This window comes from Pezoporus occidentalis, unplaced genomic scaffold (assembly GCF_034315485.1).
Source record: "Pezoporus occidentalis ecotype Australia unplaced genomic scaffold, CSIRO_AGI_Poc_V1 ctg32, whole genome shotgun sequence".
In the NCBI taxonomy this organism is placed as follows: domain Eukaryota; kingdom Metazoa; phylum Chordata; class Aves; order Psittaciformes; family Psittacidae; genus Pezoporus; species Pezoporus occidentalis.
This window is the reverse complement of record NW_026915158.1, coordinates 1,814,385-1,830,422: the sequence shown is the minus strand read 5'-3', so window position 1 is coordinate 1,830,422 and position 16,038 is coordinate 1,814,385. Positions and strand designations below refer to the sequence as shown.

Genomic DNA, 16,038 nt, shown 5'->3' with positions numbered 1-16,038 from the left:
GCAATATTGCCTTACTAGCACCTGAACTTGGGTAACTGGAGATACAGTAGATTAACTGCAGTTTCTGTACAGTAATTGTACAGATACTGTAGATTAGCTGGTGCATACGGGTATGACACAATCTGGCATTGCCACTGAGCAGCTAGTGCATGCTCAGCAGGTTGCAAATAAGTAGTAGCTGAACAGGAGGTGGAACATAGAGTCCAAACAGCTGTGACGTATTCAGAAATTAGCTACTGCATTTCAAAGGTCCACCCTGGAGATATGATTGAGTGAAGGGAGAACTTCAAACATATCAGTCAGCATCTAGATTTTACATACCAGCCAGGACTAAAGAGAATAGGTGGTTAGACAAAGTCACCAAATCTAGTGATATTCTTTTCCCTTCTATGATGGATTCACATGTTTTTTGTTATTTAACAGGACTGTCTCATGTGGTCTATTTCTCTGTAACACAAGTTTATCAAGTGCTGTACTGTGATAACACAAATATTAGAATAAAAGTCAGAGAGAACATTGAAGGCAAGCCCAGGAGCCCAGATGTTCTATTACAAATTGATAGTCCTTTTGACAGGACAAAAATACATCTCATAGATTCTTCTGAGAAAACAATTAGTGCCTTGGTGATAACGTCTGTGATGCTTGTATAATAAAGTTCAGTATCATGGGTCTAATCCTATGTTCCTTTGTGTAGCCCCTCTTATGAGCCAGGAGCTGATCTGAAATGGTAGCAAAGTTTAAAGGCAATATAGCACCTTTAGAGTTATGTATCTGACTGAAAAGTGCAGTACAGAGGAGGGTAAGGCCTGCTGGTCTGAGTATTTGTTAGAGGAAGGATTCTTTGTGCAATTCTTAGGGATGCGGAGACAAACTTACTTAACCCATACAGGAAGCCTGTGTTCTCTACAACATCCTAATTCTAGTTGATTCACTTCTACATTTTGTGCCTATCCCTTTTCCTTTGCTGCATATGCCACCTGTGCTCCAGCTTGCACTGAACCCAGTAGTTGCCTCAATGGAGGAATCCATGCATGGAGCAAACACCAGCTCATTGCAGAGATTCTGTACTATGGACAACTGCAGACAGGGGCTGATACAGGGCTGTTCTCAGGAGAAATATTCAAACCCATCAGTTCTGCTCAGTACTGAGGTTTTGCTAGTTAGTCCTAGAAATTTCCAAAATTCAGTCTTTTGAGTGAGGGGAAAAATAACCTTGAGAGTTCTCGCTCTTGGGAACAGCTGTAATCACAAGATTATCCTGTTTCTATATAACAGGTGAGTGTCAGCTACTTCTCCAACTGTGCTTTAAAATAAATTATTGATTGTCGGAAGGGCATCTGCGTGCAGGATGCCAGGGTTTCCCATGAGATGTCTTTCTTTGTGGTTAGTGATAGCCACCTTTCTATTCAGTGTGCTTAATCTTCTGGATCTCCAAACATCTGACATCAACACACACTTGTTTCACACTTTAGAGGAAAAGCACTGAAAAACCGCATGACACTGACCTACTAAATATACAAGATATCTGTTACAGAACCTTATAGGCTACTACTGCAGTTCCCTGGAGTGACACTGTTTACACTGACAGCTTGATTTTGAGTTATATTGTCTTTGTTTCTGTTTCTTCAGATAAAAGAAGCTGTGCTTTATAATATGGCAGCAATTTTCTTTTGTCCTTTATTTTTGTACTGCCTGCAATTTAGTGACTACTTACAAACTGATGGTATAATTATGAAATCAGAGAAAACAGCAATGGAGGGGACTTATTAGAATGTCTTGCCTTGCAATGTAGACTTATTCTATGAATCATTGTTTTCAGCCACTTGTGATTTGTAGTTCCCATAAAATTTCCAGCAGAGATACAGACCATGTAGTTTATTGTGAATTCAAGCAGACTGATAGTAAATTTGCTTTTCTTACCAGCTTTTCAAAACAGTGCTCCGTAATATATTTTCAGTTGCTATGTCCATCCTTAGGTAAATAAATGAGGGTTTGACATACCTTATAGATTTTTCTAGGTACTTTACTAGTGTTCAGTCAATCACCATAAAAATGCTGCTCTCCCCCCTTAGCTTTTTCATTGCACAAATCCACATACCTGTCTGCCTCTCACTGCTCATCTCACTTCTTTCTATGTAAAAATTAGAGTACTGCTCTAAACTAGTCATCTCCAAGTCTCTCTTCTATATTGACCTTTCCTTGAAATAGGTGTCTAAAATAGGTGGGATGAACTGCTCAAGAAGGGTGCCTGTCTCTCAACATTTGCTACAGGACTAACTTCAACCAGCTGTTTTAACTGCTGAAATTTAAAACTGCATGGGAAGAGTCTTTCACCATCTATATGAACACTCATTCTGTTGCATATCAGTTTGGCCTGATCTCTGAGGAATGGATCATCAGTACAGCTACATTGGCTTCCATGAACCTACATTAACTCATGGCAGTGGTGCCAGACCCTTTGGTAGCTGTTCCCCCAATCATGTGAAGAAAATACTGTAACAAAATAATAATGCATCAAGCTTTCATTTTGCTTTGATTTGCAGTGATGTCACCAGTAAGATATCTTTGAGAAATTTTTAAGCTTCTTCACACTGACAAGGCAGATTTGCCAAAAGGGAAAATAAAATTGAAATGTGGTGTGCCTGGAGTTGTAAGATATGTGCTCTTTTTCTTTGTGTAGGAATTACAACTGTGCTGACTATGACAACAATCAACACTCATCTGCGAGAGACTTTGCCTAAAATTCCGTATGTTAAAGCCATCGACATGTATCTCATGGGCTGCTTTGTATTTGTCTTCTTGGCCTTACTTGAATATGCCTTTGTCAACTACATTTTCTTTGGAAAAGGCCCACAAAGGCAGAAAAAACTTGCAGAAAAAACAGCAAAGGCAAACAACGATCGCTCAAAGTTTGAAGGCAACCGGGTAAGATTCTTTAATCTATATATATATATGCTCTCTATTCTTTTATTACAAAAGTATCTGTTTGAAACAAAAAAACCTTGTGTAAAAACATCACCAACCACATCATCTTTTTGTGGACAAACTTGGGCATTTTTATATTCAAGAACCTACTCAGAAGAATATATTTTTAGGCATACAGAAATCGAAGGAGTCTGACAAGTAATTGTAAGAAGAAGAAAACAATGGGAGTGCAGCTAGCTTGAATATAAAGGCTCAGATCCACAAAGGCATTTATTTTTCTAAATCCAATATAATTTAGCTGTGATTTTGTTTAAGTATATACATAAGGCAACCCAGGATCTGAGCATACTTTTTCTCACTTCAATTACAGCAGATGCATTTAGAACGGGAGAGAACAGATAAAGGATTAGTTCTGCCATGCTAATTAATTGGCCAGCATAGCTGAAACGCAGTGTGTGGCATTGTCATGTGCTGCTGTTTAAGACCAGCAGAAAATTATGATTCCTAGAGAAACTTTTGGGTTTACTTTTGAAGCAAATATTAGCATGGTCTGTGCTGATTACATTCAAGCCTATTCCCTTGCCTAGAGTATTACTTCATCCAATGAATGCCCTTTTTTTTCCCTTTGGAAGAGACATTCAAGGTATTTAACATTATATGATATTAGCAAACCATGTCAGTTTGAATAGAACATGGGGGTTTCTTTTTTTTTTGGCTAAAATGCTTCCAGGGAGGTTTCTTCATTCAGTTGCATTGAGTAAGATTGTTTTTAATATGACCTATAAATTAGAAGAGTTCACAGTGAAAGAACTACTAATTGTTTATAAAATACCAGTATCATAAAAGTAATTTCAAGCTGTATGTTTTGATCCTAATGATTCTGTCTGCTATAGTAAATGTAGTGCAGAGCTGCACCAAATTATTGACATTCATATCTGGAATTTTTTAATCGATAAACTCATTTTTGTCCACTGTATTATGAAACCAAATTCTCATCACAGTTGGTAACACTGCTTAGGACTAAGCTAGCAAGAAGAATGAATTCCCTTTCCTTGAAAAATAAATAGTCATAATAATAAAAAAAGCAGATGGGGAAAAAAAAAAGAGTATCAAGAGAATTAAGAGATTTGAAAGAAATTGAGAAGATTTTAGCTACAAGAGTGTAATGCAGATGTATGCACTGATGTTCAGTTCTCCCAATGGAAACCATCTGGTCAATCTTGTCCATTTAAATGATTTACATAATTCAGTGCAAGTCTTGTTAACGGGCCCAACAGCACCCTGTGCCTGACTGTTTTTCCATCTTAAGACCAATTGGTCTATATTGTTAAAAGAAGTATAAGTATCTTAACATAAAAAAATAGAGTTTCATACATAGATCATGCCATTTTTATATCCCAGATTTATATCAACCTTTTTTTGTTCACTTCTGAATTGCAGCCCTTAACAATCTTTTCTTTCTGGACTATCCTAAGCAAATACCATGGACTGTTCTGATTTTTCTGCTGTTTTAATATCAACCATACATGAAACAAATTAGGAAAGAGATTCAGCACACCAGAGCTGGAAGAAGAGTTTGTTACTTGTTTGCCTTGGAGTCCCAGCTGTGAAAGGGAACTCTGTATGCTTTGTGGCAATGTATGTATTCATACTGACTATGAATATGTGCTGTTTAGGTGACATAGGATAAATAAAGAGGTATGATACCATTCTGTGTAGAAAACATTTTGTCTCCAGGCCTCAGCTGGTGAAGTCAATACAGCTTCATTGCAGTTACTGGATTCAGTGCTTTCAGAGAAGCAGTGCCAGCATACAACAGGAAAAGGCAGGAACATCAGGTACAGCTGATCAGAAATCTTCCTTTGAAAAAAAACCATAGAAAATGTAGATTCAGTGGATGTAGGATGTTAAATCTGAACTTCTCATTTTAGAAAGCCTGTCTAATGCAAAGCAGAAGGAATTTATCAGAGCACGTAAGAGGTCCCATTGCTTTCAGGATGAGCAGCTCAGGGAAAATCCATCTAGCAGATCTACATAGGACAGAGTTTATCAGGGCTTCCAGACACCACAGCCCTGATGCAGGAAAATGGTTCCCATGGTAAGGCACTGGAAGAGGTTGCCCAAAGAAAATGATAAATACTCCATCCCTGGCAGCGTTCAAGGCCAGGTTGGACAAAGCCTTGTGTGACATGGTCTAGGGTGAGGCGTCCCTGCAGATGGCAGGGGTGTTGGAGCTAGATGATCTTAAGGTCCTTTCCAACCCAAACCATTCTATGATTCTGTGATTCTATGTCCACTATTCTGTACAGATACCCTTAAATACAGCAGGAGAGGTGGTCATGCCACAGTTTTTAACATACTTGCCCTGGAAGACAATATTTGAAAGCTCTGCAAGGTTTGCTCTGACCTCTTCAAGGCAGCAAAGAGGCATTAACTTCCAACCTCTCCTTTGGTGCCCTTGAAGATCATTGAGTCTGATGGAAATAATGGCTGGTTGGCAGTTTTGCTTCTTGTTTTAGAGTTTGGACTCAGGGGCTGAATGTCCTGGGAGAGGCTCATAAACTGGAGGGAGGGCACACTGCATAGCAAGGAATGCTTAGAGCCATGAAGACAGCTTTGCACAAGTTCAAGAAAATTATAGTTTTTGTGATTTCGGTGAGGCTTTGGGCTTTCATGGAGTGTATATCCATTCAGAACAGGAAGACTTCTAATCCTGGGAAATATTTCAAATCTCACATGATCTGCGGCTGACCAGCATTTTGAAAGAAAGGGAGAATGCCTAAAATCAGGCAGCCTCCTCTGCAGCTATCATCAGCACTATTTGATGACTATCAAAATGTGCTGTGCTAGAAAGAAGATTGAAAAGGGTTCAAATATAAAACTGGAAGAAGGCATTATTTTTAGTCTGTCTTGAAGACTACCATTTTGGGTTGATTTGTGTTGCTGTTTTGTTTGAGTAACTGATTTTTTTGTATATGAAATATGTGCATGGTCTGCCTGTCACTGATTGAGGGTGCTAGCTCAGGGCACTAGCAAAAAAAACCAGACTAAACCAAATAAATAAATAAACATTAGACCATTTGTTGTCCACATCAGCTGCTGTAACTTGTGGGTGTTGTGATAGAACTGTGAACTGTGCTGTATCAAGTCCAACCTGAGTCAAGAGGGGCAGCAGTGCTGTGGAAATCCCTTGTTTGTGTTGGGAGGCAGCACAGCATACTGCCTTATGCGCAGGCCCTGAGTTCAAGCATTGCTCTTGCAGTATAAGAGACTGGGAGTACTGCTGAGGCAGTGTCTGTCTCTCAAGCAAAGGCAGCAAGAGAAGGATGAGGGAAAATGCCACATTATTTTCACACAGGAGGATTTTAGTTCATGGAAACTGGTATTGTAGTTCACTTTTTGCATGTCAGAGAGGACTGAAGTCTGGAATACAAGCTAGCAGGCTTGGTTATAAATACTGTTTCTGTAGTAGCAAAAGCTTTTTACACTTTCTTAGTCTTATTTGGTTGTAGAGCAGGAGAATCTTAGTAACAAAGATGTTCTAGGCCACAGAATCCACAGATGTGGATATGTTTGTGTTTTATTTGATAACTGCAAACAGACAGTTGATGCTCAGTAACTCTGCTTCCTATCACATGCATTTGCATTGTCCCGCATCAGAGGTTATGGGTTTGAAAAGCCAAAACTGGTACAACCATCTCCATGTTGCTGCTGCTGCTATGAACATGCCTCTCCAGTGCCAAGCTTTTAGGCACTTCACTCTGAGTTATTACTGATCCACTGCCACTGAGGCTTGCTGTGTTGAGGAATGCTCCACCACCAGCTGCTGCTGCTGCTGCTGCTGCTGCTGCTCATTGGCTTCACTGCTCCAGTTATGGCTTTCTGTCCAGCTCTGCCCAAATGATAAAGCCAATGAGCCCATTAGCTCCAGGCATAAGGGAAAGAGTCCTCACAGCATGGAAACGGCACATGCAGTGTCCTCACATTGCAGAGGTGACAAAGAAAAGCAGTGGGGAGAGAAAAACTCTCTCCTGTATTCTCCCATGTAGCACTGCTGAAGGTGGCATGATGACTGAGGCACATCTGACTAAAATGAACCTCTTGAAATGGTTTCAGAAGATTCAGAACTGGTGATAAGATGAAACCTGAGCAAGGCTTTACAAATGACTCATTTGTGGATCAGCAGCTGACTACAAAGAAAATGTCACATTTAGCTCTCTCTTTCTTTTGACTGCTTTTGCATCACATTTAGTTTCAGATAATGCACTGTAAATAGTATTCCTCACTGAACTTTTCCAGCCTATCCCAGTAAACCATAGTTTCTGGAGGCAAACATAGGATGATCCATTTATTTTTTTGGTGTATAACCAATTTTCATACATGTACCAGTTTTGTATTAAAAACTCTCTCATACTCTGATACTCTGCTTCATATATCAGGACAAACCGTAGGATAAAGGAAGAACTGAGTCTTGATTTTTCATAAAATATTTCTTCTGCATATGGTATCAGTGCCTAAAATCCTCTGTTTGTGGTAAAGCTGTCACAAAAGAATAGGTGGCCTGTAAAAATGTTTTCCCTGGAAAATGATCACCATCATTACAGAACAATTCTGTTTCTCCTGTTCCCATTGGCAGATTCAGGCTTCATTTGTAGCTCTCTGTGCAGTTTCAGTTTTGCTACATGAATTGTTTATTTTAAATAAGGCTCAGATACAGCCTAATTTACAACTAAATCAGCATGAGAGAGCTCTAAGGCAATCTTGTTGTTCACTCTTGTGATAGAGGCTACTGGCATAATCAGCTGGTGAGCATGTGTTTTGGACATAGCTCCTTCTGGGCCAGTCCACAGAGGTTATGATTTCCTCACAGTCCCCTGCTAAAAATATTGCTTCTTAGTTCAAGCTGTGGCAATTTACGTTTCCAGTTTGGTGGGACCAAAAGTTCAGCCCCAGGGTATCAAATCAGGAGGGTGACTATCGCACAAGCTCATTCAAGCTTCAACCCCCCCGTGGCTGTCAGACATGTGGGAACAGCTTCCTTTGAACAAAAATAATGCATAACCCTTTATAAAAAGGCCCTTCTCTTCAGGCAGTCACTACATGTTTTTTTTAGCGCTGGAGATTCCTGGCTCAAACCCCCGCTGTTGGCCAAGGCGGCAGCTTCCCACCAGGCATTGCTGAGAATAGAGGCTCAGGCCACTTACATCTACTTAGTGCTTTTAAGGAACTGTTAATTGTAGCAACCCTTCTCACAAGTGGGATTTTATTCTGAGAATGAACATCTTGGCTGCTGTGGCAGAATTACCACTCAGTTTAAATTGGGCAATATGAGAATAGCAAAACTGGCAGTATTCTCTTGTGCATCTTCATCTTTCCTGGGTACTTTTTTTGGTGCTGTTTTGAACAGTGGGATATTTCTGAAACATGAGCATGGTGAGTAGGTGCCAAGTTTCGAAAAATATCCATCAAGGGTGATGAGCGCAGTTCTTGTGGGAAGAACTCTTGTCCTGTAGCGCTTATGATGAGGATGCTGAGCATGTGCTGGTGGACTCATGCATGTACTATTTTTTTTCTGCAGCCACTTTGCCCTAGTATGAATGGCGTAAATCCAGAGACAATAAGAAGGATTGTATGTGCAATCCATTGTACAGCCTAGAGACTGTAAGAATCCAGACAATGTGAAACACAGGGCAAGGGAGGACCATGCATTTATTTATTTATTTTTTCTCTATTCACATACTTCAATGTTAATTCTTACTTGGTGGACAGTGATATTAATATGGGAGTTCCTAATTATTTTTCTTCTTCATACTTGCCTTGTTTTTCAAGATCTTTCCATCTTCCCAGTTCTGCTGGCTACCCTGGGCTTATCTCCTAGGCTGATAGAACACAATGCTCTCTTTCAATCTTTTTTTTTCTGCTTATTAATTAATAAAAACATATTAAAACAGTAGTGAGAGAAGTATCAACTTTTAGACACAGGAAGAACACTCAATGCAATGATTCTTGTGTTTTCAGTTTTAAATTATTTCTAAAATATCCAAGGTATAATGTGGTCAGATAGTTTTGTTTTAAGCACAGATAACACTTAAGGTTCAATCGCATACTGTTCTACAAGTTGGAAAGCCAATTATATACGTAAGTAAAGAAGATAGAAACTGCTATGAGGTAGTTTACCCCTTACAAAACTGTAGACGCTTGCACCAGGGCAGGTAAGGTGAGAATCAGGGAGATGGAGTCTAGATTATAATTTGCACTAAAAATAATTTCCATTTTATTATGATTTTAAGGGGAGATCCATTTCATGGGATAATGTGCTTGAATAGTAATTTTGATGTAAAATAATGCAAGACTAACTACAGAGACAGCTTTTCATGCTGTTATTTAAACCCGCTATTTGCATTTATATTGCTTCATATGATGGAAAGTGTTGACATGGTATTTAAAAATTTGGGATTTATGAACTCCTAAACATACCTATGGGGTTTGAGCAAAATGCTACTTATTTTTCTTTTTTGTGTAGTGTAGTGAAAGACTTACGAGGAAAAAGATTTAATTGTAAAGTACTCCTTAAAATTTATGGAATATTAATCAGAAAACTAAATGAACCTGAAATAATTCAGACATTACCTAATAGTAAATCAAGCCTTATGGTAGTTTCCTGACCCTAGTAAAGTGTTCTCTCACTGGCATTGAAGCTGAGGTTTTCCAGAAATCTTAATTGAGGAAAGGTATTCTATAGCAGATCTTGTCTTTCATTTCTCTAAAAGTATAATACTTAACATCTAAATGAGTCAGTATCTTGTTTAGAATTGAGAAGTAGATTCAGGACTTTTCAAGTGTAAAAGTTTAGACTTTCATACCCACAACATACAATCTAAGCTGGTGACATGGTGTTTCTCCAAGAGCAAGTATCAGAGGTTCTTTGTGAACTTTATGTTATTTCTCCTGTTTCTGACTTCAGTTATGTAAGTTATGGTAATATTTGTGTGATGATATTAGGCTTCTAGTGTCTTCAGATTTTTTTATTTGTACTGTAATAAGTGTAGTTCAGAAATGGTGAACTTTCAAAAGTTAATCTGTTCTTCTGTGCCTGAAACATCTCACAGCATTTCATGCTTCTCAGCCTCCAGAGTATGTGAGATTCAGTCACTTCACCCTAGTGCAGGAGCTGTTGTTCAGAGGTGGGAAGGATGGGGTTGATTAAAATGGATTCTGAAATGTAAGCATCAGTTTTGCACATTTGGATCCATAATGCTTCAGCAGGGAATTATGAGTTGGTACTCAGCTGTTTCTCTCTGCTTTGATGACCTCACGGGGTAACACTCCTTGGAAGCAATCAGCCCTGGCTTGTGTTGAAGAGAAGATGGGAGTACCAGCAGTGGAGACCACAGTGAGAAAATGGAAATGAATGGCTTCAGGTGGAACCAGAGTGGGCAGAAAGGAGAATACAAGAAGCATGGAGGCACAGGGTTTGCAGAGAAGGCAAAAAGGAGAAATGTTTAAGTTAAATAAGGGTGGTAAGGTTTGAGAGGAAATCATCCAAATCTACAAAGTCATCTCTCCAATTTATAAGCAATGTTTGAGAGCAAAGCCTACCATTAACATTTTTGGGGTAATTTCCAGTGCACAGACAAGGACATTTTTGAGCTAGGTGATAAAATTTTATTCTAAGGCTCATAAGGAGCAAAACAAAAGTTTCAACAAAAACATTGGCCTTGTTCATCATGTGTATCCATGGCTAATCTGTTTAGCTACTTATCTCAATCTGTATCTGTAATATTTTCCCAGGAGCCACTGAGCAACATTCATGTTCACTCATGGAGGATTTTGCCTTACCTGTATATTCAGGCAAACATGAGTTGACTTGCACAGGATACCCTACCATTATTGGTTTGCTTCTTCATTCACTGAGAGAGCTTGTGTACATTTGTCAAAGTCATTTAAATTGTTGCTTAGACCATTCAGAAGTCATGCTTTTGTGCATACTTTTTAACATTTTGCATACATTAAGTATTCATACTTCACAATATCACCTTAAGATTGTCACAAAGCATTATCATATATTGCTCTAATGTGGTTGAATGTTTAGGTAGTTTATCTAAAACCACTGAAGGTATCAATATAATTTTTAAGAATGGATCTCAAGAGTATATGTGGACCAGAAGCCTGAATTCAGTTTTTGCAGACCCCTTCTTCTCTCCATCTGCTCGTTCCTTGTATTTGACATGCAAGTCTGTTGCTCTATTAACAAGGAGATTCATTTCAGAAGTATGTCTCCAAATATGTTTCACTTGAGATATTTAGGGAATACATGCTGTCATGCAACTTCATAGGATATAATGGCATTTTCAGACAAAGCATTTACACAAATGTTGCAACATTTTTTACAACTTTTCTAGTTTGATTTATAAGTGCAGTCACAAGCAGTGACAAGTGGCCACATCACTGGGAGATCAAAGGCAGAAGCCATGTTAGGATGGCATGTAAGGTTGACAGACAAAAATGAAGGCGGCTATGAAGTGTAATGAAATAAATGGAATAAAATTAATTCCTTGGGCAGGAGAAGCCAGAATATATAAGTGTACCCTCCAGAATACAAGCTTTCAGCCAACACCTCATTTAACAAAAATCCAGGCTCAGTGTAGAAGGACAAAGTACCCATGGATGGGCTAATGTCTGTATATATGTAGGTGGCAGGCAGAATTTGGAAGCCCTGAGGGAAAGGGCAGCTGACACCTGTGGTGGTGGAAGGAAAGGGAGTAGAAACCTGCAAAGAGAAGGCAGTGCTGTCAGGATGGAGCCCAGCAAAACAGCCTCTGCTGGGGCATTGTTAGTAAGCTGAAAGATATTACTCAAAGTGTGGGAGGAGATGGGAAAGGACATGACATGTGATGCTGTGGGGTCTGGATGACAGATTTAGTTTTAAGGTTCATATGAAAAATGCAGATTATGGAGATATTTTACACAATGCTGTCACAAATCCTGATCATAATTTGTAATCTTTGTGGAAATAAACCCAAACGAAACAGCAAAACCAACAACCAACCAACAAAACAGAGAAATCTGAATCTATTCCTTTCAGAGACCACCATCAGTAGTGATGCTATTCATGGCTGTATTTTACAGCTGTGTGTATTCCCCGGTCACAGATACTGCTCAACAGCATGAACTCATTTCTACAAACCTCAGGCTTGTACTTTTGTACCCAATGGGTTTCTGCCATGAGGAAAATAAATTCTTCTTAATCACTTCTGAGGCTTCTCCACCCCATTATTTTGGTTCACATTGTTTATTTTTATTTATAGGCGCTAATCAGCATAATGTGCTGTTGTTGCCTACAACTGCAGGATTTGTTGGACACCTTAGGACATTTTTTCCCTACTTGCCTGTATGTCAGTCATAGCATTTTATATTCCTTTTCCATTTGCAAGAAGCTTGGCAAAGCATTACTGATAAACTATCATATTTTTTTTCTCTGAGAAAAGATAAGCTGTAGCTTCAATACTTAATGAAAGAAATATACATTTTACAAAATTTTAACAGGATTGAAAAAAGCTAAATGCATATGGACAGCCACAGCCACACATATTTTTAATGCACCACACAAAGCTTGCAAAAGATGTGTTATCAGATGACTGTACAAGCTTCAAAAGGCTATGACAACAGTGTGTTTTATGAACCACTTTTAAACAGATGCTGCTAGGATGATATATTTGACTGCTGCAGTTAACACAGCTAGATCATGTGGCAGATTAGAAATACATATTAATTACAGGGTGAATTCTGGATGATAAATTATATATGTAAAACTGGAAATTATGCTGTATGGCATGATTCACTATCTGTGTCTGACATAGGGAAGTGAGTTCACTTGAACAGTCACACATGCATTAACTGGCTGAAAATACCCAGCACAGAGTATTTTACCTTCATCTGTCATTTTCCTTTTCTAAAAACTAGCAAGAAAGTTGGAGCTGATCCCAGCATCAGCTGTGTTCTCCCCCCTTCCTCCAGCATTCAGGGCACGGGGCACAAGGGGTGGTGACGCCTCACCACTGTAGCTACCAAATACTGACTAAGACAGCATAATTTGAGACTTCCTTTTAGTGCCATTGATGGGAACTGAAGGTTTTTCTGGAATGAAAGAGCCAAACCCAACTCTGTGCAACTCTTCCGTTATTGCTGCTCAGGGGGTCTGGAGGCTATGAATGATCACAACCTTCCTCTTAATTACTAAAAATGGTATCACATTGCTCACCTGTGCTCAACGCTGTGCTCACTGCCTGTTGGATATGGAAGTGGAAGGGAAGAGTGCCACCTATTTTCTCAGTTCAGCAGATTTCTTCTACGTCTAAGTTCATTGGACTTTAAGATCACTTACCCAAGAGGTAAAACCCTACAGTTAAGCGTTGCCATGATTGGAAAACTGTGCAAATGACCATGCAAGGAAAAGTTGAAGAGAAAACTTGCAAATAAACTCTATGATTGCAAAATGCAAAGAGTTCAGCAGATCAGAACTGTTCTTGTGATTTTAGCAAGCTTCACAGGCACTTTTTCCAGCTGGTTTTAAATCACAGATAGAAAAAAGCTAGTCCGGTTTAATTTAATTTTCTGCTATAGCAGAGGCAGAATCCATCCCTTTTCCCCCATTGCCAGCAATGTGGAGATTTCACTGAACTACACCACCCTTTAAAACGCATCTGGTTTAGAGGGAGAGGGAAATGATTATTTTTGCCAAATGCAGGTTGTACTGGAGATTGGTAGTATGATGATATGCCTGTTTGTAAAAGTATTTAAGGCATATGAGTATTACCCTTTTTTTTTTTCCTAAGATTATCACATGCTTAAAATGAATACACACTTTCTTAAAATATGTATGGGTTTGGAGATTTAAATACACCCACATTCTGCTGATAAATGTCAAGTCTTTTGAAGCAATTTATATTTCTGGTTTTGCCCCCTAGGTGGACACCCATGGAAACATTCTGTTAACATCGCTCGAAATTCACAACGAGGTGGCAAGCAACGAGGTCACCACCAGTGTTACGGAAGCCCGAAATTCAACGATATCCTTTGACAACTCAGGAATACAGTACAGAAAACAAAGCTCACATCGCGAAAGCCTTGGGAGACGTTCGTCAGAAAGACCAGGCCCCCACAGCAGGAGGGGCCATTTACGAAGGAGGTCTTCACAATTGAAAATAAAAATCCCTGATCTAACAGATGTGAATGCCATCGACAGATGGTCAAGAATGGTTTTTCCGTTCACATTTTCTCTTTTCAACCTAATTTACTGGCTATACTATGTTAACTGAGTGACTGAACTTTTTTAAAGGACTTCAATTGTAACAAGAGAAATACTACTTGCTTGCACAGTTTATATATATATTTATACATAAATATATATATATGAACTTATAGACCATACTCATGTATGTGTGAATACATGTAGCAAAGAATTGTGTGTACTTAAAAGCACATACTGCAAAGCAAATGTATATGTATGCACACACACATGTACACGTTGTTTCTGAGGTTATGGACAGAGGAACTTTTTAAATCAAAAGGCAGGTGTTGTCAAAACAGCAAGCCTTGAGAAAGTAAGTGTTGTATATTATCCCTACAAGACTTTGATTGTCATAGAAATTTTCAAACAGCTGTAAACATGTATAAAGTCAGTACTGAGTAACATTGTTTGTAAATGCTGCCATACACACTAATCGTAAAGCAGTAGAGTTACACTGGTAAGTTTAAAGTAAGTCATTTATACCGCAGATCCATCAACTATGATTTCATTGAGCCAAATTTATTTTTCTTTGCTAAAATTTCTTGGGTTTATATATGTCATACTTTTTTCCCCACCCCTGAATGGACGTTGTTTTCAATGATCTCTTGCTTTCTCTTCTGTAGCAAGCAAGGTGATCATGGGAGCGTTGCTCTAGGTCTTTGGAGACAAACACATGTTCATAATATTTCAAACAAGCATTTTAAGTGTCCATCAACAGTGAAATGAATCTTTTGTAAGTACTGTAAATGTACAGCACATTTCCCTTCCCTTGGACTGGTTCCAGCTGCCATGTCATTTTGAAAGAGAACAGCACATTTTTAGTATAATTTAGCTGAGAATTCAACCTCTGTCAATGTGTTCTACATCTGTTGTAGATTTAAAGATTGTTATTCCAGTGAAAGCATAGAAGATGTCTCAGGTTATTTGCTACTTTGACATGAAACCACCTAGCTGTAGCCTTTTTTAAACATGCATTCACATAATTTAACATTCTTATAACATTGTATGTTAATGTAAAATATATTTGCATAATATGCATATAAGTATATTTTCTGAATATTTTTCCTCCCTGTGCTTGCTATTGTGACCGCATGCTATGTCATATTTTTGTTTCTGTGATATTGCAACTTTTTATTCTCTAGAATTGAGTGAGTAGAGCACTTCTGATACTTTGATTCAGTAATGGAGCATTTTCATATTTTATTTATATACTGAAAGTATATACACGTCCACTTACCAAGGTAGTGTGCTATCATCACAAATCAGAAGAGATAGCAAACAGTATGTTTTGTTTCAGCATTAACTAAATTCTAACATATCCTTCATGCAAATGTGACCATTTTGGTTTTCATCTCAATTCAGTCCCTCACTGCCATTCCAACTTTTTTCAGTCTAGTAGATTGTAGTTGTCAAGGTATGCCAGTTGCAGATCTGTAAACTTAATTTGCTATTTATCAGAACTAAAACTTTCTAAAGAAAAGAAGATATATTTTTTGTAAACAGTGTTTCTATCATGTACATTCTCAATAACAACAAAAACAGTAGCATAAATAGATCTTTAAAAAAAAAAAAAAAAAATTCAGGCTTAGCCCTGCCAGTTCTCTGCATGTAGAATTCCTCTGGACATGAATAGGAATTTGGGGCAGAGAGAGAGCTTTGGATGCTAGCTAGAGACGCCTATGGGAGAAAAATGTGTGGATATGCATCTACCAAAAACGCCAAAAAACGATGAAGCTGAAAAGGCTGCTTTAGCTCTGTAATGACCCTCATTCTCCTTAGTACTTGGTTTGTCTGTGAGTAGAGCAATGATACTTGTGTTGGTG

General features: G+C 38.5%; 1 protein-coding gene across 1 annotated transcript in view; it reads left to right on the top strand.

The window, feature by feature from the left end:
- GABRB3 (gamma-aminobutyric acid type A receptor subunit beta3) overlaps positions 1-14,467 on the top strand; it is a 113,850-nt gene extending 99,383 nt beyond the window's left edge. Inside the window, exons 8-9 of the mRNA XM_062628601.1 lie at positions 2,681-2,925; positions 13,893-14,467. Of these exons, the coding sequence (XP_062484585.1) occupies positions 2,681-2,925; positions 13,893-14,243 (596 nt within the window). The 3' untranslated portion in view covers positions 14,244-14,467. The remainder of the gene's footprint in view (positions 1-2,680; positions 2,926-13,892) is intronic.
- Positions 14,468-16,038: the final 1,571 nt, after the last annotated feature.